This window comes from Phocoena phocoena, chromosome 15 (genome assembly GCF_963924675.1).
Source record: "Phocoena phocoena chromosome 15, mPhoPho1.1, whole genome shotgun sequence".
NCBI classification, from domain to species: domain Eukaryota; kingdom Metazoa; phylum Chordata; class Mammalia; order Artiodactyla; family Phocoenidae; genus Phocoena; species Phocoena phocoena.
In genome coordinates this window covers 75,475,540-75,500,064 of record NC_089233.1, presented here as the reverse complement: position 1 = coordinate 75,500,064, position 24,525 = coordinate 75,475,540, and the positions used below count along the sequence as shown (strand labels likewise).

Sequence of the window (24,525 nt, the reverse complement as noted above, 5' to 3'; positions counted from 1 at the left end):
AATAACAGATAAACCAAAATAACCTTACTACTAATTATTAAGGCAGGCTCTTTCTTCCATCAGACCAGCAAAGATGTGAATGAATGCTGCTGCTCAGTTTTAATGAGGGAATGGGAAAATGAGCGCTGAGAGCCTCCAAGTGGGCAGAAATTCGACCACTGCCCTCCTGGCCGCCTAATTTGATGTTAAGGAACAAAAGCCTTAAAGCTCCCAACTCTTGACCCAACGATACCACTTGTATGAATTTATCATAAAGAATTAAGGATGGGCATAAGATCTATCTACAAGGATGTTCATTGTAGAACTGTCTCCTGTGATTAAACTGAAAATAACCCAAAAACCTAATAGGGAACTGTTACATTATGGTAATCCATGATAGAATTTTACATGGCCATTAAAAACATTAGTTAGACATATATGTACTACTGATGTAAAAAGATGTCCATAAAACAGTGTTGAGTGAACAAAGTTGCAGCCTAGTACATAACACCAAATACCTTGTGTGGATTTAAGTACATCCTTATATAAGTGCATTCTTAATGGGGATGATATAACCCCAAGGGGACTGCTACAGACTGGATGTCTGTGCCCCCTACTCCACCCCAAAATTCACATGTTGAAACCTAATCCTAATGTGACAGTATTTGGAGGTGGGGCCTTTGAGAGGTGATTAGGTCATGAGGGTGGAGCTCTCATGGATAGGATTAGTATCCTTATTAAAGAGGCCCAAGAGAGCTCCCTTGCCCCTTCTGCCAGAAGGACAGAGTAAGAAGACAGTTATCTGTGAGCCAGGAAACAGACTCTCACCAGACACTGAAACTGCTGGTACCTTGATCTTGGACTTCCCAGTTTCCAGAACTGTGAGAAACACATTTCTGTTGTTTACAAATCACCCAGTAAATAGTATTCTGTTACAGCAGCCTATACAGACTAAGAAAGGGGCAAAAACTGGTTGGGGGCGGGGGCAATGGGTGTGGAAAAAAATTATTCTTTATATGTATAAAGCACAGATATACATACAGTACATAAACAGGTATCTAGTTTACCAATAGCTTTAAAATTTCATGAAACAGGGTGATGAATGGGCAAAATACATAAAAAGGCTCCCGTGTGTGTGCGTGTGTGTGAGTGTGTGTGAGAGAGAAATCATTTAAAAGGCTGAGAAACATTGGTGAAAAGGTACAGCGAGAGAGTGGGTTCAGGTGGGATGTTAATATCATTTCTTCCTGTTTTGTATGTTTATATATACTGTTTTCAAGAGAACAACAAAGCTACCTAAAAAATAATAATGTAGCAGACACACTTAGGGGGGCCCTGAAAGGATGTTCATAATATACCTCAAATTTAAAAAGCAGGTTACAAAACAGCATGTACGTTGTGTTACTACATTTAAGTGGTAAAAAACATGGGAGGGAGAGAAAAATCGAGAGTATAAGTAGAATGTTAACAAATGTTATCTCTGGGTTAGAAGATTATGGATAACTTCTATTTCCTTATTTTCCTTCTCTGTATTTTATTTTTCTATAATGAATATACACCATTTTGAGAGAAAAGAAAAAGGGCAGGAAATATAAGTTTTTAAAAGTCTGAATAAATACAGTTTAACAACCCTATTATATACCACCAACATTAGCATGTTTCAAGAATGGAACCTGTTAACACAAAGACTATCAGGCCAGGATGGTGTGGCTAAAGAATTGAACAGGGCTTGTTGGTTTTCACTCGCTTCTTCTGATAGAGATTTAATTCTGCATCTTCTAAAAAAGTAAAAACCAAAACAAGCCTGATAGGAAGATCACCAACGTACCAGATTATCTGCCGATGACAAGGACTGTCTGTCGTCCGCTATCCCATTGGTCTGTGAGTTTTCGTCAGCTGCTGGGGGCGCGGCATGTTCCTGGCACTCCAGTTCACCCAGGACCCTCTCAGGCTCCGTCAGACTGTGCTTTTGTGCTGCTTCTTAAAATACAATGCAAAAGTCATTACCAAGTTAGTACTTACCCTACAAGGTAGCCTCACACCAAGAAGAAGTTATTCACATAACCTTCCAGCTACTGCTTTTTCCCTTTCCCTGAGCCACTGCCCTGCTCTGGCTATATGTCTATTACCCACAGCCCCACTCCCAGGTGGCTTCCTTCATATTGTGGCCCAGGTCAGTGGTGCCTCCAGAATTGTGCAATACAGCAGTCCTGCCCACCCCTACCTACCTCCAAAGAAGATTAGAACCAGCTAAACATAAAAAGCACAGATTTTTTTTTAAAAAAGGGCTACTAATAAAGGGGTTAGAGAACAAGAGTTATGTAAATGAAAAGAGTTTGATAGTTATGATAGAAAACCTCAGTCACATGAAAAAAAGAAATGTAGACCTGAGCTTCCTGGCAGCCATGTGGAAAAGGAAAAGACAAAGAATTAAATAGATTCCATCATTTAATGAAAGAAAGCATATCTGATGATTAGCAGAACATCTGAACTCTATGAGGAATTTACCATGTGGATCATTATGTATTTAAGGGACACCCAACAACTTAATAAGTGTTAACTGTCCATAATGGTTTTTGAAGCATATATTCATTCAACAAATATTTATCAGGCACCTATTATGTGCCAAGCTCTGTGCTAGGGGCTGAGGGATATAGCAGTGAACAAAACAGATAAGCGTTTATTACGTGAGGACTTCTTGCACTGGCCCCAGAAAAAAAAAAAATCTAAAGGTATTATTTTAAAGACATTTCTATAAAAAGTTAAATAATGAAATCTATGAATATAGTTTGGTGGTACCCTAAACTAATAAAAGGATAGGGCTTAGAGCAGTGGGTCAAACTTCTTTGACCATGACCCTCACTAAGAAATACATTTTAACAGTCATGACCCAGTTATACACGTGTGCACATAAATAAATCACTGAAACATGTTTCATGAAACAATGCTTAACATTACTATATGAGTCAAATTCAGCTTGCATCTATTTTCATTTTATTCTCTTCCATTTAGAAAACGCTGATTGCAACACACTAATTTATTGACTTTTCAATCCATTAGTGGTTTATTGGCACTGGAGCTGAGTGTTCAGCACATAACCACTGACCTGAAATTTTGGGTAAAAACAAAGGAAAAATCATCTGATAGTCATTCTGAGCTATACAAGGTTAATTCCACTGAAACTACACCAAAAACTGAGGGAGTTAAGAATGAAGTCTAACAAAACGAACAAAGCCTCCCTGTGCATCTGATACCTGATGACGTGGGGATGGTCCCCTGGATACATCAATGGCTGGCCAGGAAAATTCACCACCTCAGGGCTCCCCGCCCACTTCTGGAAAAACCTGGCTGTATACAGGAGTGGCCCTCTGCATCTCCATGTGGAGCACCCAACTCTTAACATTGTCAGACTGTGCTTCTTGAACCCAACACGAGTGAGAATAACGCAATCACTAACGACAAGTAATTTCTGAATTCCATATGAAAGGTGAGCAGACAGGGGCAGACTCAGTTTCCATGAGTTTACCGGGGGTGGGCACTAAAATACCTGGCTGAGGACTTCTATGAAGGAACGAGTAGGAGGAAAGGCTGGGGTCTTGGTTCTTACCTTTAACTGCAGACGTGACCACATCTTCTAAGATCTCCTTCACCACTTCCTGAGCTCCATCTTCGGTCCCTACACATACACCAAATACACAAACACAAACACATACGTGTGGGCATTTCCAGGGAAAACTAAGGAAGGTGGAGAAGGAGATTAAGGGTCGCAGTCGGAAGGCAAGGGTACAAATAAGCCCTCTCCAAAGCCAAATCTGATTGTGTCCCAGGAAATCTGGAAACTCAGAGGCAGCATCTGCTATGACTCGGTTTTCCCTCTGTGGAACACTTAGACCTCGCTGTCTTATACATTCTTCCTTCCTGAGTCACAGCTGCTGGCCCAGGGCCCTCTCTACCACCCCGGCTTGGAGGCAGGAGCTGGACTGTATCCAGCTATAGTTCCTGGCAGAACAGAAGAAGCAGCTTCATCTTGTCCCTTCACCTCGTGTACCACAGAGCCCTGGTAAATGACATGCCTTCTGCTGCTTTGTTTTCCCACACTGTAAGCCCAGAACTTAGCATGAGATTTCTAATGTGACAGTTGAGAATTTACTAAATTTTAAATTGAATTATTCTATAAAATGTTAACTGTTTAAGTGGAAGAGGTTTGGTACCAGTTGTTTTTGTAGAAAACTAGTTCTGGGAGAACTAGTAAACAGCACTTGACTAGACCTTTGGAAGTAAATATTACTGATTTATAAAACATCACTGACAAAAAGACCATCATGCTAAATAAACAAAACCAAAATAACCCTTTAAATTCTTCCTTCATGAGGATTTTCAATCAGGCCACTATTTTTATGAGTTCTGGGCTTGGTCCACTAGATCCTGCAGAAGCAGCACCAAGTATTTTCATTGAGCACTTAACTCGTGAAAGACAAATGTTGCCCCACATATCAAATCAGTAAACAAAGGATGTTGCAGCCAACAAGCCACCAGAGTCGCCCCCTACGCTAAGCCCCGGGGGAACTCAGGATGGAGACAAATGACACCACGCCCTCAGCCACTGCAGCCACCTCCACAGGGTGCACCCTGAGGGGACTCAGGATGGGAAAGCACAGGATGCTGGCCCCAGATAGTTAAGGTGCACATCAAAGGAATGACTTCAATGAGCCCAGACTCTTGCATCTTCCCATACAGAGAAAAGTACTCAATTCATTAACTTGAGGTATCTGGTTTTCTTTAATTAACAGTAATATTTTGAAGTTCCGATACCTGGTCTTTGTTGCAAAAACTCCTCTATACCCTGGCTCCTCCCTGACCTCTTCGGAGCAGGCCTGCAGAGAGGCTGTGTCCTGGCTTAAGTCCTCAGGTTTGTCCGCCAATAAAACATAATCCTCAACTTTTATTCTCAACTGTGCATTTTTTTTTCAGTCGATACTCACCATAACTATTTATTTATTCTCCACCACCCAGCTTTACTGAGGGCTAATTGACAAATAAAACCATCATAATTATTTAAATGCGTAAGTAAATTTATGTGGAAAATACTGATGTTATATGCTTTTCTTAAGAGGGCAAAAAAGAACTTGGAATGGAAGTTAGAAAAGTCCGCAGCCACAGGCAAAATCTTCTAAACCTGTTTTTTCATCTAAATAAGATGATTTAGTCTACATCAGTGTTACTCATACTTCAGTCATTCTCACATAACCTTCACAATTTTTGCCATTTTCGTGCACCACTTATTAGATTTATTACACACATATTTACATACACTTTTTTTGGGGGGGTACCAAATTACTTTATTTGAAGGAATGGTACTAAGGAAAGGACTTGTAGATATTTTGGTACATACATACATATTTAACAGTGCTCTTTAACTCACCTTAAACAGTAACTAACATTCACAAAATCACAGGCTTCATACGCTAATCATACTTTCTGAATGCGTGTTAAAATAAACATACAACTATTAAAATAAAAACCATTCACCTATGAGCCGTCTAAGATCTCATCTATGCCATGATTTGGTAAACAAGTGGCTAGATATTTCCAAGTTCCCTTCTAGTTCCAACATTCTCTTATGCTATGATTTAATCGAATTATGATGACAGTTTCTAATCTGTTAGTCCCTTGTACACATTCAACACCCAAGAAATATCAGCCTGATGCATACATTTCATCAGAGGAGCTGCAGGCTTGATGAGTTAAATCAGAGGCTGCGAAGTGGTGGCTGCCGGGTACATCTGGTCTGCAGATACGCACTGTTTAGCCTATACCCTGCTTCCCCCCGCCCCCAAACTTTAGTGAGCTATAAGTGACAAGAATTATATATATCTAAGGTGTATGACTTGATGATTTGATATATGCATACACCGTGAAATAAACACTACAAACAAGACAATTAACATATTCATCACCTCACATAGTTACCTTATTTTTTTCCTTTTTTTTTTTTTTTCTGACGAAAACACGTAAGATCTACACTCAGCAAATTTCAAGTGTATAGCACAGTATTGTTAACTCTGGTCACACAGTTGTACATTAGATCTCCAGAACTTATCCATCTTGCATAACTGAAACTTCGTACCCCTGACAAACATCTCCCCGTTTCCCCAGCCACCTTTCTACACTATCTCTATGAATCTGACTACTCTAGGTACACCTCATATAAATGGAATCATGCAGTATTCATCTTTTTTGTGACTGGCTTCTTTCACTTAGCATAATGCCCTCCAGGTCCATCCATGTTGTTACAACTGGCGGGATATCCTTTTTTAAGGCTGAATAATATTTCACTGTATGTATATAACCACATCTTTTTCCATTCATCTGTTGATGGGCACTTACGTTGTTTCCATATCTCGGTTATCGTGAATAATGCTGCAATGAACATGGGAGTGTAGATTATCTCTTCAAGATCCTGATTTCATTTCCTTTGGCTACATACTCAGAAACAGAATTGCTGGATCATAAAATATTTCTATTTTTAATTTTTTGAGGAACCTCCATACTGTTCTTTTTTTCCTCCATACTGTTTTTTGTAACAGCTGTACCAACTTACATTCCTACCAACAGGGTACAAGGGTTCCCTTTTCTCTACATCCCCTCCAACTCTTTCTGATGAAAGTCATTCTAACAGACATGAGGTGGTATCTCATTGCGCTTTGGATTTCTATTTTCCTGGTTATTAGTGAAGTTGAGCACCTTTTTAAATGTCTGCTGACCATTTGTATGTCGTCTTCTGAGAAATGTCTATTCAGGTCCTTTACCCATTTTTCAGTGGGGTTATTTGTGGTTTTTTACTCTTGTATGAGTTTCTTAGACATTTTGGATGTTAACCCCTTATCAGATATATAGTTTGCAAATATTTTCTCCCAATCCATAGGTTGCATTTTCACTCTGTTGATTGTTTCCTTTGCTGTGCCTATGCACTGCTTTCTAAAACTTTTGAATTAGCTGTGAACATTTAAAAACTGGGAGACATGTCATAAAAATCCAGATCTCGCTTCTATTTAAAGAAAAAAAAAAAAAAAAAGAATATCTGGTAACACTGGCCCCAACCGGCTAGAACCAGGAGCAGCTGTCCCTTTTAGCCAGGGCATGAACTCTGTAGATGTCCTGCTGCCTCATTCCATGCCGCTCCCAACTGTCTATCCTCCTTGAGGTCAAGCACAGAGAGTAGGAAAGGAACACATGCCCAGTAGCATGTCTCTGACAAGAGTGGTAAAAATGGAAGACTGACAGGGTAGGGCGCTTTAGAACCTCAGAGAGAAAATGTTCCTCAACACAGTGATTGAGAGTGAGGGCTCTGGAGCCAATATGCCTGGTTCAGATCCCGCTCTACCACTTCCCAATGTGGGATCTTAAGTAACTGCCCCGAGCCTTGGTTTCCTCAGCAGTAAACAAGGATGATTACAACAGCACCTACCTCACAGGGTTTGTGAGAACTGGATAAGATAAAACACGTAAAGCGTTTAAGATGATGCCTGAAAAGAAGAGCACTAAAACGTTAATTTTTCTTAGGCCTGCGTGTTTTATATGTAGAGCGTAATTGCGTTAAGACATTCACGATGCCCTGGTGATAGAAGCTTTCTCGTTTCTGCCATCTGCCTGGCCCTGGAGACTAAGTCCATATTGAAATTCCCCAACTAGCCATGTTGAAAGCACTTTCAGTTAGCTAAAGCCTTCACTATCTTTCACTCCTACAGAGAAAAGTAAAATTTCCATTTCAACGTGGATCTCCCCTTTCCTTCACTGCTGTTTTTCCATTTAAACAGCATCAGGATCACTATTTTTTTGAGGGATAAGAGTGTTTAACCTATCTTCCTTGACAGGCTGGATCCGTACCAGCACCCATTCAAAATTAAAATAGTCTCAGGCTAGGAAGGGGTGGGGAGTCAGGAAGTCCAGACTCTCGCGGAAGTTTCCTGCAGAGGGCACTGTTGCTGGGGAATCCCACCAGCGGGCCAGAAGCAGCAGGACTCCACACAGGAACCCTGGGCCGCTTCCCCTGCTGACATGACCGCCTGCAGGGCTCAGAAGAGGCTTTCCTGGATGGTGTAATGACCACCAAGAAGGCTGCTGTGTTTAAGTTTCAAGTCTGCTGTGAAAATGTGGGACAACCAAATCAAATCAAATCCTTGCAAAGTTCAGAGTACACTTAAAAAACACTGGTTTTGCTGGTTTGCGGGGAAGTCCAGCGGCCACCACCTGGCCATTACTGATTAGGTAACAGACCCTACCTGTTTCACAGACTCTGTCCCCAAGTAAAATAAGATAGACACCTTGACTAGGTTCTGATTGGAGAAAACCTTGCTGCCACCCCCTCCCTAGCCAGCTAGACAACAACCCCTGAGGCAGGCACTGCCAGTTACCTAACTCAGATCCTCCTTCCTCAGAGAGCTCTATTTCTGTTTCGGAAGGGGCTGTGCCTACATTTCCTGGCCTTCCTAGTAGAAAGGGTGGCCACGTGACCCAGTTTTAGCCAATGAGGGGCAAGCCTAAGTAACGGGGATGGCACAGGCTTCCAGGAAGGCTCCTTAGAAGGGGCGTGACTCGGCTAGGAGTCCTTTAGTCCATAAAAAAGTCCATAAAAAATCTTGCCATTTGTGAAAACATGGATGGACCTAGAGGGTATTATGCTAAGTGAAATAAGTCAGAAAAAGACAAATCCTCTATGTTTTCACTTATATGTGGAATATAAAAAACAAAACAAATGGACAAATATAACAAAACAGAAATAGACTTACAGATACAGAGAACAGACTAGTGGTTGCTAGAGGGGAGGGGGGTGGGGTATGGGGTAAAATAGGTGAAGGAGATTAAGAGGCACAAACTACCACTTATACGATAAATAAGTCACAGGGATGTAATGCACATCACAGGATACACAGTCAATAATATTGTGATAACTGTGTACAGTTTGTCGCCTCTAAAGATATCAAATCACTATGGTGTACACCTGAAACTAGTATCAGGTGGTAAGTCAGTTATACTTCAATTAAAAAAATAAAAATTAGTCAAAGATCCTTACTCTCATGGTACTTACATCTTAGCTAGGATAATAAATAAGTAAATTATACTTTCTGCTACATGCTAGGGAAAAAGTAGAGTGGGAGAAGGGAGACCAGGAGTTAGAAGGGGCAAGTGTGTGCATGTGGTGACAATGAAATATGACATACACCTGTTTCCTAGAAACAAGGCTTTGGTGATGTCCAGCATCTAAGCATCTGGTAACGCGAAGAAAACTCAAGGGAAAAACCAAGGCATAAAGCTGTTTGCTGTCACATTCTGGCCACACACCAATACGGTTCCTCAAATGTATGAAACACATGGGACAACTTATTGTCCCAAAATAAATGTCCATTACACAGCTAATAAAAATGCTATAAACCAATGAGCTGCAAAACCTCCCTGTAAAGCAGGCTGTGTCAAAAACAAGTCAGAAAGAAGGGGGACCTGTGGGTACATTTTGTTGTTTTGATAAAGAGTTAGCCTGAGAACTTTTGTTTGTTTGTCTGTTTAAAGCTATTTTAGTTTTTTTTTTTTTTTGGCCAGGCAGCACCGTGCAGCATGCGGGATCTTAATTCCCCGACCAGGGATTGAACCCACGCCCCCTGTAGTGGAAGCGTGGAGTCATAACCATTGGACTGCCAGGGAATTCCCCAGACCCTTTTTTTTTCTGGTCAACAAAAATAATAAAATTCCTAAAGCAGAGGATCTGGTATCATTAACATGGAAAACAGACTCACGTTATCCTACTGCACTGTTCCCATTAACTTCAAGTCTGATTACCATTTGAAATATTTGTAATTTTTTTCTCTAAACTAACTCATTTTTTAAGCTGAAACTTATATGAAAGATAATAACAACAAACACTTATAGAGCCCTAAGTGCCAGACACTGTTCTCATTAATTCTCACAAACCTATAAGTACCAGTTGTATTCTCATTTTAAAGATGAGGAAACTGAGGCTCAGAGAGGTTAAAGATTTTGCTCAAGGTCACAGAGCTACTAAGTGGTCAGTTATGATCTGAACCCAGGCTGTCTGATCAGAACCTCTACACTAGCTGAGGGAGGATACATTTTCTCTATTTTGTAGTACCTAAGAGTTGGGTTGTTTTTCCCTTAAAGAATGGGTTGCAAGATGAAAAAAGTGAGCTAAGAAATCTGTGAACACACAGGTAACTCTGTACCTACAACAGCTACATATTAGCTGTATACATGTAAAAATGCTAAAGTCTAATGCTGGGAGTTAAATAGTCAGAATCTTAAAAATAAACTTAGAAGAAAAGGGGAAGTGACTGCTCATGGGTACAGGGCTGGGTGTGATAAAAATGCTCTAAAACTGATTGCGGTGATTGTTGCAAACTCTGTGACCATACTAAAAAGAACTGAACTGTACATTTTAAACGGGTGAACTTATGGAATGTGAACTGTATTTCAATCAAGCAGTTTTTCAAAACATTGACGAGAATAGCTGGGCCATTGGAGGGGTGTGAATGGACAAATGGGGTGAGGTCCCAAGGGAAGGCTGCTGGCCATGCCCTAAAATTCACATAAGCTAGCATGTCACAGGCTCAAAAATCTCATTTTGTGAATTTACAAAGAGCTATCTGATCCACTTCTTGCTCAGGCCGATAAGACTGACAAATTGTCGATTTATCAACTTGGGATGAAAAACTGCTGAGGGGAAAAAGATGCTCTGGTCTGTCGGTGAATTGTTACCCACACACATTTCACTGGGAGGCACATTATCCCAAGAAGGCCCAGGAAGGGTTCCCAGTAAAGCAGGACAACGTATGTGGAGCACCCAGGTAGCAAGCACCACTCCTGGCACAGTGACTGCCTAGCCAGGGGTGGCTACGTGACGGCCATTCCACAGGATGGAACCCACAGGAGAGCTGGATGTGTCCTCTGTCACAGAGGCACTGGAGCCTGGGGGCCTCAGCAGCCTGGACTGTACCCTGGGGCGCAGTGTCCCCCAGGCCGGCACCTCCACCATCTGCCTTGCAGGCTGCCCTTCCTCCCAGGCCTCCCAGGCTCCTCAACCGGTTCTCCTGAAGGACTTGTTCTTTCTTTAGAGCCACATCTGGAGAAGTGGAAGCCAGTCACTCTTTGTAAGGGTGACGGTGCACCTCCATTCTGACCTACCATTGGCAGGTTTGCGGTCTGATTTCTACAGGCAATCTGATGCCCACGTTCTTGGGAGAAGCCTCACGGGGTACATCATACTGGCAACAAAATCCACAGCAATATACTAAGTGTAAAGCATACTTTGTTAGAACAGAATTTTAAGTTAAAAAAATGTATTTACTGAATGTGTGTGCTGGGCACCAGACCAGGTGTTGGGAATATTGTGGTAAACAGGGTGGCCAAGGTCTTAGACCAGGAGCAAGTGAACAAAAACTCTTCAGTGATTTGGGGTAGTAATAAGTGCTATGAGGGGGACTTCCTTGGTGGGGCAGTGGTTGAGAATCCGCCTGTCAATACAGAGGACACGGGTTCGAGCCCTGGTCCAGGAAGATTCCACATGCTGTGGAGCAACTAAGCCCGTGTGCCACAACTACTGAGCCGGTGCTCTAGAGCCCACGAGCCACAACTACTGAAGCCTGCGCACCTAGAGCCTGTGCTCCGCAACAAGAGAAGCCACAATGAGAAGCCCAAGCACCACAATGAAGAGTAGCCCTCCCCGCGTACAGCAACGAAGACCCAATGCAGTACAGCAAAGGAAACCATAAACAAGATGAAAAGACAGTCCTCAGAATGGGAGAAAATATTTGCAAATGAAGCAACTGACAAAGGATTAATCTCCAAAATTACAAGCAGCTCATGCAGCTCAATATCAAAAAAACAAACAACCCAATCCAAAAATGGGCAGAAGACCTAAATAGACATTTCTCCAAAGAAGATGTACAGATTGCCAACAAACACATGAAAGAATGCTCAACATCATTAATCATTACAGAAATGCAAATCAAAACTACAATGAGATATCATCTCACACCAGTCAGAATGGCATCATCAGAAAATCTGCAAACAACAAATGCTGGAGAGGGTGTGGAGAAAAGGGAACCCTCTTGCACTGTTGGTGGGAATGTAAATTGATACAGCCACTATGGAGAACAGTATGGAGGTTCCTTAAAAAACTAAAAATAGAATTACCATACGACCCAGCAATCCCACTACTAGGCACATACCTTGAGAAAACCATAATTCGAAAAGAGTCATGTACCAAAATGTTCACTGCAGCTCTATTTACAACAGCCAGGACATGGAAGCAACCTAAGTGTCCATCAACAGATGAATGGATAAAGGTGTGGTACATATATACAATGGAATATTACTCAGCCATAAAAAGAAACGAAATTGAGTTATTTGTAGTGAGGTGGATGGACCTAGGGTCTGTCATATAGAGTGAAGTACGTCAGAAAGAGAAAAATAAATACCGTATGCTAACACATATATATGGAATCTAAAAAAAAAAAATGTTCATGAAGAACCTAGAGGCAAGATGGTAATAAAGACACAGACCTACTAGAGAATGGACTTGAGGATACGGGGAGGGGGAAGGGTAAGCTGGGAGAAAGTGAGACAGTGGCATGGACATCTATACACTACCAAACGTAAAATAGATAGCTAGTGGGAAGCAGCCGCATAGCACAGGGAGATCAGCTCGGTGCTTTGTGACCATCTAGAGGGGTGGGATAGGGAGGGTGGGAGGGAGGGAGATGCAAGAGGGAAGAGATATGGGGACATATGTATATGTATAACGGATTCACTTTGTTATAAAGCAGAAACTAACGCACCACTGTAAAGCAATTATACTCCAATAAAGATGTTAAAAAAAAAGACCTAATGCATCCAATAAATAAATAAAATTATATATATTTAAAAAATCTGCCGCTGGACTAAAAGCAAAATAAAGCAACCTTACAAAGGATGAAAAAAAATGCTATGAGGAAAATAAAAGAGGATGATGCGACAGAGTGCTGGGGAGCTTCAGAGAGAGGGATCAGTTAGAACTGAGAGACCTGAAGACAAAGGGGGGGACAAGGAAGGGACAGTAAGTGCAAAGGCACCAAGAGCAAGCACCGCACTTTCAAGAACCAGAACCACTATCGCAAACAAGGGGAAAGGAAGTAAAAGAAGGGTATAGGGAGGTGGGCGGGGCCAGGCCACACAGGGCCTTGGAAGCTGTGGGGATGGGGCAGGCATAGACTTCACTCTGAATGGGACGGGATGGGAAATTATCAGAGGGCTTTAAGCAGAGGGGTGGTGGTGATCTAATTCATGCTTTTAAGAGATCACTTTGGCTGCCATGTGGAAAATGGGCTGTAGTGGAAGGACGTTCTTACAGCTCAGAGAGACTTGCTTTTACATCTGCACAGCTATGCTTACTACAGTCTGTTTAAATATTAATATTGATTGACTGAGCACAGTCTGATAAAGGTTACAGTAAAAACCTGCCTGGTCCTTGCCCTGAGAGTTAATAAGGCAAAGACGATGACACATACAGAGGGTGGGCCAGGACTTCCTGAGCACCTTCCAAGACACATGACAGTGGGACTGAGTAGCCTGCAACAGTGTTCACACGAGACACACATGCAGCTCTTTGTGGCAACTTTTTCTTTGATCCTTGCCTTGGGTAAACTGATACAGAACAACATGCCAGCAACAACACTTGGTCTGTTCCTACCTGTGCCAAGCACTGGTAAATTACAGATGAACAAAAACTGCTCAAGTATGGTCTCTCTGGTAGCGAACATACCACCAACAGACGTCATTACCAATAATGGGGCAGAAGAAGATATGAGACCAATTATAAAGGCAGGTCAGACATATATACGCTACTATGTATAAACCAGATAACTAATGAGAACCTACTGTATAGCACGGGGAGAAAAAAAACACAATCTGTTTGTAGACATATATTAAGTTAACCTTAAAAATGCGTTCCAATATACAGTAGGTGCAAAAAAATACTGTTTGATTCCACTTATACGAAATACCTAGAATAGTCAAATTCATAGTCAGAAAGTACACTGATGGATGCCAGGGGCCGGGGGTGGGGAGGGGAAATGGGGAGTCAGTGTTTAATGGGGACAGAGTTTCAGTTCAGGAAGCTGAAAATTTCGGGAGACGGATGATGGTGAGAGTGGCGCAACAATGTGAAATGTACTTAGTGTCACTGAATTGTACAGTTAAATATGGTTGAAATAGTATGTTTTATATTATGTGAATTTTACCACAATAAAAAAACATTTAAAAAAAAAAGGTGGGTCAGATACTTCACTGTAGAGCTGTCAGCTAGAGCGAAGAATTATTTGGCAGAATCACTTGGGAAGAAGGTACATTCTTGAAAAATATATGAACTTAGGATCTGGTTTGTACAAATTGCCCAGAGAGAGATGCAAACATTCAGAAATATATGACAACCCAGTCCAAAATTTCATGCCTAATGTTTTACTTACTTTAAGACTATCACCAGGTGTGGAATATCTCTTTCAATTAAAAAAGCAAACACAACCAAATAGTGTACTTGGTCTCAGAAGAAGAAAACAAAGCTACCTGTTTATCTGTTTCTCTATGAATCCACCCAGCCACCCACCCACCTTCTGGCTCCCTTCACAGATGTCCATAAATAGCAACTAACTGTCTGGCAGTGGGCAAAGCACGGAGATCCTGTGGATACGTGACACAGGAGGTCCTTGTCCTCCTCTGGGAGATAAAACAGACACTGAACAATCAACTACCCAAACGATTAACTCCTGGGAGACAAATGCTCCAAAGTGAACCCACGACACTGAAGCTGACATCAAGTGGCAGTGGCTAGATATCAATACATTCCAGGAACTATCCAAAGAAAAGTGCACAACTGACAACGTGATCTGAGACACCAATGCCTCACTGGCTGTGTTTCGTAAGAGAAAAGCGAAAGGGAAGTCAAGGGGGAGACCCAGAAATAGAAGAGCTGCTATCAGAGGTTTCCTGCGATGACACCAGACAACTCTTTCACCTGCCCCTCGGATACAGGATGGACAGGGAAGCGCATGGGCCGTACCTGATAGCGACGGGTCTCTCTCTCTGGGCACATCTCCATTCTCTGCGCTCACTTTTCCAGAACCACTCCTGCCATGTTCACCATTGGTTAAATCTGTCTTCTCAGGAGTTGTTGGTTTGCTGTGTGCCTGGCTCTGTTTCAAACGATTGAACTTTGGGGACACTGCTGCAGCTTGGATCACAGGGGACTGGGGTTTCGAATGGATTGGTTTTTCCAATTCTCTGGCCTCCTGCAACTGAAAGGCAACGAAAAAGGGATTCAATCTAAATGGATCCAGCATTTTGATAAGGAACAGAAAATACGCCAGCCTGTTGCATAAAAATTTCCAAACAGAAGGATAGAATTTTAAAAAGGAAATAAACTCCTGCAGCTAACTCAAAGCAAATTCTGAATGCAAATTTTAAAACCCATGCTAGATTCTCTCTCTGCTTTTTAAAGCAAGGATAAAAACAGAGTGCAGAGAACTCAGAGGAGGAAGGGATTGATTTTAAAATGCTATGAATCTTCACCAAGCACCGAGGCCACACATGAAACAGTTCACAGCATGGGATGGTGTCCCGTCCCCCAGCAGCTGATAACTGCTACCGCTCACCACTTGGTTTTCCATGCGGGTGAAAATGACGTTCAGCATCTGAGTAAGAGTAGCCTTGGCAGTGGTCTGATTGATGAGATTTTTGCTGGCCAAATAGATATTGTAACATGTCCTGACCGTCTGTAGGATAGTACCCTCGTGAATTTCAATGTGCGGGGACGTCACTGCAGTCAGAAGAGCCTAAAACAGAAATCCGCAACCTTCACCTTCACGAGCACCCACCTCCCATCCTCTCACAGCCAAACTTTTCTACACGGTTTGGCTTTGTTTTTAATTTGGTTTGGTTTAAGAAGATGGCTCTGCAAACTAAACTGGATGATTAGTACCAAAAACCAACCCCCTACTGCTTTGAGTTTAAACACAATTATTAACTCCATAGAATACAAGTCATTTAAAGTACATAAGTTGCGTTGAAGTGGGCTTTCTATCAGCTTACTTTTTAAAAAGCCAAAAATACAGACTTGTCTCAGGAGGGAAAGTGCTCCAACTTGATCTCACCTACGCCAATCACAAAATATACATGTTTTGATGGGGGGGGAGGGTCAGTTTCGGAGTTCCCTGGTGGGTTTTCAAGGGAGCTTCAGGAAAGGTGTGGCTAACAGGGAGCTCCCTCACAAAGCTAATACATCCAGGATTTAAGATTTGAAACACTGACCGCACCCATCCTGATCGGTTCTCTGACAAGCAGATGGGACCACCCCATGCCAAACCATTCCTGGCAGCAGAAATGGAACAGGGCGAAGGAAAGGGAGGGTAAGAGGACAGGGGCAAATTGGTGATAAAAGTATCAACACGAGGACCTGCTGAGAAATGGCAGTCTGGGAATCCAGAATTTCGAGGGGAAAGAGCAGAGGATTTGAAGTCAATTTAATTCACAAGCAATTTATGTAGTTATCAGCGGAACTGTTTACTTTGAAAACACACCTGGTTCCACTCTTCTTGTCTCAGTCCATGCTAATCAGTTCTGACACTTAACAAAAGATCTAAGTGATGCTTACATTTTTCTGTTCCAGCTCAGCACCTCCTGAGACAACTAACACACGGTAACTTAGAAAGCCAAATTCCCAAGGGCAATGAGCTTTCTCATTTAAAATCCAGACCAGGCAGACAGACAGAAATACCTTAATTATTTGTAACTGAACTCCTTCATCGGTCTGAGGGCCTTGAAAACAATTGCAAATGGTTTCAACAATCCTGTCAATCAGCCGCTTCCCGGGGGCTCCACTGTCGGGGGCATTGCCGGTGATGTGCCCATATGCGATGAGTTTCTAAACACAGAAATCATAGACATGAGAAGTTTCTGCCAGGCCAGGGCTGAGGCCGCCCACAGCAGTAAGAGGCAGGCAGTGGGCTCAGCCTTTAACTTCCGGTTCCCACACAGATCTCTCTGCTCTCCTGGGTGCAGGGGGCACAGCCACCCTGAGAGCGTAGCATCCAGCCTGACTCCCGATGGCAGAAGAGCCCACAGTGGTGGAAAAGGCACGTGTAGAACAGACCCCAGCGCAAAATCACTTGTGTAAAAAATGGAGCGATTAAAAACTATACATAATAGAGACAGAAAGTAGTCAGCGGCTGCCTAGACCTGGGGGGATCCCAGGGAAACAGGGAGTGACTGCTGATGAGCAAAAACGGGGCTTCTTTCTGAGGATAAAGATGGTCTCTAATTAGATTGTGGTGAGGGCTCCACAACTCTGTCAATATACGAAAGTCACTGAACTGTATACCTCAGATGGGTGAATTGTACGCATGTGAATTATATCTCAAGCTGCTAAAAAACTTTTTTTTTTTCTAACAGTAAGATACATAAAAAACTAATGATAACATGGTTTGCTTGAGCGCAGGGAGAACTAAGCAGCTGTAGGCAGGGGCGGGACGAACACATTTTGTAGAGCAGGCTTTCATTCTTTTTGAATGTTGAATAAAACCATGTTGGTGTATTTTCTATTCCAAAAATTAAAGTAAAAAAACTAACTGACTTCTGCACCTACGTTATCAAACTGCATGTCACCCGTGCGGCAGCCTCTTCAGATGAGGCTGCTTGAGCTGTGCCCTCTCGGTCAGGTGACAGATCAGTTTGGACAGGGCCACCTGCCTGCCTGGGCCACCTCACACCTGACCTGGATTTCATCAGGGACAATCTGAGAGCTGGAAGGGAACTCAAAGGTCAGGATGGTTTCAAAGCCTGGCTGAGATTCATGGTCACCTGAGGGAGTTCGTTACAAATACAGATTCCTGGACCTCAACACAAACTTCCTCTAACAGAACTTGTTGGGTGGAGCCCAGGAATCGGTTTTTCTCCAAGTCTTCCAGGTTATCCTGATGGCTGACCACATAAAAAGAACCACTCATCTGCTACAAGCCCTCTGGGATCCGTGAATTCTAAGGCACCCTCTGCTTCCAGTGACTTAGTAAAGACTCTGACAAATGCTGTTCTGTTCTTTATCTTTTTGTTTTCTGGCGTGTCACATTCTTGATCTACCTGCCCAGAGAGACACAGCTCCTGAGGCGATCCACAGTGCCGCCACCACTGCAACAGGAAGATGCGCCGCCCTGCGGAGGCCAGATGCCGTTTCTCAATGGCTCTTCCCCATCATTAGCCTCGAAAGCGCCGCCATTCAATAAGCAGGAAGAAAAACAGATGGAAAGAGAGTGACTGAGAGCACAAATACGACACTGCTGAATCAAGTGACCGAGTGAGCAAAAGAGAGGCCTGCACACACTCTGCTGTTCAAGACCAGCCCCAGAGAGCTCCAGACGGAGGCGGGGAGGTGCTCAAGTGTGTTTTTGAAGAACAAGTCCAGATGCCTTTTACCTCATCTGCTCTCATCGCTGTTCCCCATGCGGGCTTCCAGTGAGGGCAGCACCGGCCGTCTGGTAAATAAGCTCTGCTTTTGGACACTGCTGACTCCTTACTCCTAACGGACTCAAGTCCGTTTTGAGTACTGGGTTATGAGTGGGATGGTCTATGAGCTCCTAAAATGTGAATGCTGAAAAGCAGGCCCCACAGAACCCAACACTGATGGTGCAAAGCAAAGATGGAGGTGAATTACAGATGTTTAATTCAAATATAAAAAAAGATTGGAAGTATTCGCCCCTCTATGCCCTCCTTAAAGGGCACGTTACCATTCCAATGGAAAAGGGTTTTAAGTATAATTTTACTCCCTTGTGAGGCAGGGCCGGAAGAAAGCAGAGTTCCTGCAACCTGTGCGTCTTTCTAGTTCTGCCTTCTCACCCTTCCTTGTACCAGATGTTGTTTTGGCACTGGGGTACAACAGTGATAAGACAGTCCTTTTTCTCACAGGGGCAGAAGCGTGCTTGGCAGGCTCACTTGAGGAAGGTGCTCTGCACAGTGAGTGAGGTAGAAAGCACTAGCAGGTGTGAGCAAAGGATGGACACGATGGGATACATTTCTAAAGGCTCCGCCCGGCTCCTGAGTACAGAACAGGCTGGAGGGCAACAGCAGTGGAAGCTGGGCGCCCATGATGAGGCCACCTCAGCTGTCTAGGGGGGAGATGCTGGTGGCTTGGACCATGAGGGACTGACAGAGATGGAGAGTAGAAGTTCCTGTCTTATTCTTTGCTGATGCGAAGCAGGGATGGGAAGAAGGGCAGAGGAGGGAGGCCTCTGGGCAGCTGGCTCACTGATACTTGTGTCCAAGGAGGCTGCTTGCACAGGGATGCTACTTGTCAATGCCCCTCTAGACGGGGAGGGATAAGTAAGATGGTTGCATAACACATCATTTATCAGTCCACAGGAATGCCCTCAATTTGCATGTAGTGTTCTGGCATTAAAAACACTGGTGTAAAAAGCAAGCCACAGAAAAATCTGTACAAGTATAAATGATATATGATATAATTTCCAGCTACTACAGCTCAGTTGAAGAGTTGAAATGGAGACCATACGACCTACAAAGCCTAAATATTTAGCATGTGGTCCTCCACAGAAAAATGATATCATAAATGATACCATTTATGTTTTAAAAAAAGAAAGAAAGAAAAAGAAAAAAAGAAAGAAAAGAAAAGAGAGAGAAAATTATACACCTAAATAGGCAACTGGGTTTGGGGTTAGCAGTCCAAGGGCCTTCAGCCTTAATCTGTAAAGTTCTAAAAGAAATTTCTAACAGAGAATATAGTCAGGTACAATTTATATTATTACAATAGGTTTTAAAATGTGCATTAAAAAATCCAAAGTCTTTTAGAAATAAGAGATAAAGGATAATGCTTGTGGACTTCCCTGGTGGTGCAGTGGTTAAGAATCTGCCTGCCAATGCAGGGGACACGGGTTCGAGCCCTGGTCCGGGAAGATCCCATATGCCGCGGAGCAACTACTAAGCCCGTGCACCAAAACTACTGAGCCTGCGCTCTAGAGCCCGCGAGCCACAACTACTGAAACCTGCACGGCTACAGCCCGTGCTCCGCAACAAGAGAAGCCACTGCAATGAGAAGCCCATGCACCGCAACAAAGAGTAGCCCCCGCTCACCGCAACTAGAGAAAGCCTGTGCACAGCAATGATGGCCCAACACAGCCAAAAATAAATAAATTTATTTAAAAAAAAAAAAGATAATGCTTGTGGTACGAACCAGATGGCTCAGACCAGTGGTTTCCTACAGCCTTACGTAGAAAGAAAATATTAGAAGTCTGTTTCTATCTACTTTTTTGTCCTACCCTTTTAAAAGGTCTGTTTTTGTATTGTTTATAATGTACATAATTTAATAACAGTAGTACCTGTATATAATCTTATAATTGAAGAAATACGAATATTCTGAGAGAATATTCTCAAAAATAATTTCTGTGGTTGGTATGTGCCCAGAAAAACTTGAAGATCACTCACTAGTTTAGGCAAGCCTGAACTAACCCTCCTTCCTCCAGTCCTGGCCTTGGGGGAGCGTGTGGTGACCAGGTGCTGGAGAAAAGGAATAAGGAGAATCTTTGTCACTTGGGAGAAGTGAGAAGGGAAGGCTCTGGGCTTCTCCCTGTGGGGGAGGGAATGCTGAGCTCTGTACTCACAGCAAACCAAACCCAGAAGCACCTTTGCTACCCCATCATCTCTCCATGCTCAAAAAGGGACTCCTTAAAATGCCCAGGGCACAGCCTCTGCAGCTGGCTTCAACCCTGCCAAAACCAAGCTTTACTCCTAGACACTGGCCCTCCATTTCCAAGGCAGAAGTCACATCACCCACACTGGGAAAAGCCAGTCAAACAGGTTTGCAAGGACAAACCCCAAGAGGAAATGAATTTTTTCATTCAGTATTCCAGGGAGCACCCAGCCACTTTCTAATGTCATAAAAAGGACGATACATTTTGCATTTTGTATACTAACCAAAGAAATCTTAGTGTACCTATCAAATTACAGAGAACTTCCATTCTGAAAAAGAGAGTGAACCACATGCCAAAAGCCTCAAGACAGGTACTGCACTCAAGTCGCTGAAGTATAGCAGAACGTCAATGTTTCCATCAGAAACCATACTCACACATACACAGAGTTCCAGAAACAGACTATTTCCAGGAAAACACAGCATATTTTTAATTAAAGAGGCCAGACTACAGGGTAGTAGTTAAGAGCAGAGGTCAGCAGCCTTTTTCTGTAGAGGACCACATGCTAAATATTTAGGCTGTGAAGTCACATGGTCTCCGTTCCAACTCTTCAACTCAGCTGTAGTAGCTGGAAAGCAGCCATATAGATAATACATCAACGAAAGGGCATGGCTGGTGTTATGGACTGAATGTTTCTGTTTCTGCAATTCCTATGTTGAAGTCCTAACCCTCAATATGATGGTATTAGGAGGTGGGGCCTTTGGGAGGTGATTAAGTTTACATGAGGCCATGAGGGTGGGGTCCTCATGATGGGATTAATGCCCTATAGGAAGAGACCAGACACCTAGCTTGCTCTGTCTGCCACGTGAGGACACAGTGAGAACTTGGCCATTTACAAATCAGGGAGACGGCTCACCAGGAACTTAATCAGCTGGTACTTTATCTTGGACTCCCCAGCCTCCAGAACTGTAGGAAATAAATGTCCCTTGTTTAAGCCACCCAGTCTGTGGTATTCTGCTATATCGGTCTGAACAGATTAAGGCAGCTATGCTCCAATAAAACTTTATTTACCAAAGCAGGCTGCAGGCCAGATTTGGCTCATGGCGTAGTTTAAGGACCCCTGATTAAACATAGGCTTGGGGTAAACAAGTCCTAGACACCCACCCAATCCCATCACTGCCTGGCCAGGGGAACTTGGCAGGGCTGGTCATTTTATTCTCCAAGCCTCAGTTTCATTGATTCTAAAATGAGGATGAGAGTAGGAACCTCAGGTGGTTGTCGGGAAGATTAAACACGATGATGGGGATAAAGCACTTAGCACAGGGCCCAGCTCAGGCTGAGTGCTTAATACACTGGCATTGTTTAGGACACCAATAATGTTAACTATCAGCACCAGCTTCCAAACTAAACCTTAACATGAGGACAAAACAGCTAATTATGCCAAATTTCCTCTGAAAATGTTCACAGCAACAAATATTTTCGGAGAGAAGTAGGATTCGAGCCTGCCACTTGAAAATTCTTGGCTCATTACATGTTCCACATAGGACAATCTGTACAGAATTAAACTGAATGAGAACATGGCTTTTCATTTAGAAGAGCTGCTTCTGTGAAGAAACTCTCATCAATTTTCAAGTAGAGATATATCAAACAAGAGAAATTAATAGAGTAAATATTAGACTAGAGATGCCAAAGATGTGGCATGCCCACCGCCACTTGGCAGTCCTGTTCCTCAGCAGACGTAACCAATCAATCATGGCAGTTTCTCAAGAAACCCAGATGAGGTTCCAGGTATTTTTTCAACACAGCTTCCAAGCAATAAAATATAGAACCTATTCACTATTCCTGTTCTAGAAAGTACTGATAAATTGTGGCTCTCTCCACTGTATTTTTTAAAATTTATCAAGCTCTTTTCACTGCTGTAGGTTGCCCACTGGGGTTAAAAACAAATGTTTCTGAGGTAACCGGAAGCTTCATGAGTAGATCTTATGAAAAATACAAGAATGCTGGACTGGGAATTAAGAAGCCCAAGTTGCAGTCCTGTTTCTGTCCCTCACTATCTGCACGTCATTGGACAAGTCACCCTAATTTCTCCACTGCTGCTTTTTCACCAGTAAAAAGTAACTTATAACAAGGTTACTTATGGCCCTAAGTACAGTCGATCCTCATTATTCACAGGTTTGTACTTGTGAGTGCCCGCTCACTAAAATTTGTAAGTCCCCAGTCAATATTTGGGACGCTTTTGTGGTCACTTGCGGACACCTGCAGCGCAGTGAAAAATTTGAATCACTTGATGCACAAGTTCCTGGCTAAGGTCAAACAAGGAGACGCTCTGCCTTCTTGTTTCACCTCTCATACCGTAAACAGTGTCTTTCTTGTGATCTATTTATTGCCATGGTTTTCATATTTTTGTCCTTTTCGTTGGTGTTTTCGCCATTTAAAATGGCCCCCATGCACAGTGCTAAGTGCTGTCTAGTGCTGTCTCTGTAGGATGTGCCCTACAGAGAAATGACGTGTGATCAGCTTTGTTCAGGCATGTGTCATAGTGCTGTTGACCATAAGTTCAATGCTAACAAATCAACAATATATATTAAATAAGGTGTCTTTAAACAGAAACACACAAAGAATAAAGTTATGTACTGATCAGCTGATGAACACGTGACCAGAGAGGCTCACAGGAACCTAGCCCTGTATTCCCTCCAGGAACAATGCTTCAGGGTTTGCTAATTCCGTGTTCACAGCAACTTTATAGACCATCACCACAAATAATGAGAGTCGATGATATCTATTTCTCTACTTCGCATTATGAATATTAATGCCATCAATAAAGAAGTAGCATTAAATATCTTATGTACCCGCATATGTACCAAATATTCCAATCAATGCTAAAGGTTTCATTTAGGAAAACATACATAAGAGAGATCAACAAAATACTTCGAGAGAAACAAATTCTTTTTTAGGTAAAAAGGTCAGACCTCTCATTCTTCCCTCCCTCACAAGACCTCCATAAAGAATGAGCTGAAGGGCTTCCCTGGTGGTGCAGTGGTTGAGAGTCCGCCTGCCGATGCAGGGGACACGGGTTCATGCCCCGATCCGGGAAGATCCCACATGCCGTGGAGCGGCTGGGCCCGTGAGCCATGGCCGCTGAGCCTGCACGTCTGGAGCCTGTGCTCCGCGACGGGAGAGGCCACAACAGTGAGAGGCCCGCATGCCGAAAAAAAAAAAAAAAAAGAATGAGCTGAAATGCTCCTTTCTCCATCACCTCTGGAAGCATTCTGAGTACCAGGGGGTTACGGGCACAGCTCCTGTGCAAAGGACTACCTGTGGCTTGAGAGAACATCCTTTATACCACCAAGGTGAAACATGGTACCTGCAAGCAGTCGAGGGATGTGCTGACCACCCGTGGGGACTTGGACTGGCAAGCCAGCTCAAATGGAAGGAAATACTTGTCAGCTTCAATGAAGTTTGCCTTTGGTGGTGCGGTAGCACCAAGCCTAGGAAAAAAGCAGGAGAGGGCCGGAGAGGGGAAATGAAAAAAAAAAAAAGAGCCTGCTTTTCCTACCCCCCACTCTAACTTCCCATCCCACTTGCAATCATTTAATTAAAAGTGCCTGCAAACTGCATCTGTGGGGCTAGACAATGAAAAGTTTAAATACATGCATTAGGAAAAAACACCAAGGGGCCACAGGCAGAGAAAAAGGTCTCTGATGAGCAAGCTGTATCGACAGCGGCCTGGACTGAATCCTGGCACCTGCCACGTCAGAGCTGTATTTCTGAAATGGGACTCACTGGCTTCATTACTATGAAGATGAGGAGCAGC

General features: G+C 43.0%; 1 protein-coding gene across 4 annotated transcripts in view; it reads right to left on the bottom strand.

The window, feature by feature from the left end:
- Positions 1–24,525, bottom strand: part of ARFGEF2 (ADP ribosylation factor guanine nucleotide exchange factor 2) — a 100,021-nt gene that overhangs the window by 60,630 nt on the left and 14,866 nt on the right. Inside the window, exons 3-9 of one of the 4 annotated variants that reach the window (XM_065892491.1) lie at positions 24,076–24,199; positions 16,796–16,942; positions 15,675–15,854; positions 15,083–15,317; positions 8,304–8,330; positions 3,587–3,655; positions 1,808–1,959 (exon numbers count right to left, since the gene is read on the bottom strand). In XM_065892491.1, coding sequence (XP_065748563.1) covers positions 1,808–1,959; positions 3,587–3,655; positions 8,304–8,330; positions 15,083–15,317; positions 15,675–15,854; positions 16,796–16,942; positions 24,076–24,199 — 934 coding nt within the window. Of the gene's footprint in view, positions 1–1,807; positions 1,960–3,586; positions 3,656–6,522; positions 6,544–8,303; positions 8,331–15,082; positions 15,318–15,674; positions 15,855–16,795; positions 16,943–24,075; positions 24,200–24,525 lie in introns of all 4 variants that reach the window. The other 3 variants (XM_065892492.1, XM_065892493.1, XM_065892494.1) reach the window with 3 other exon arrangements.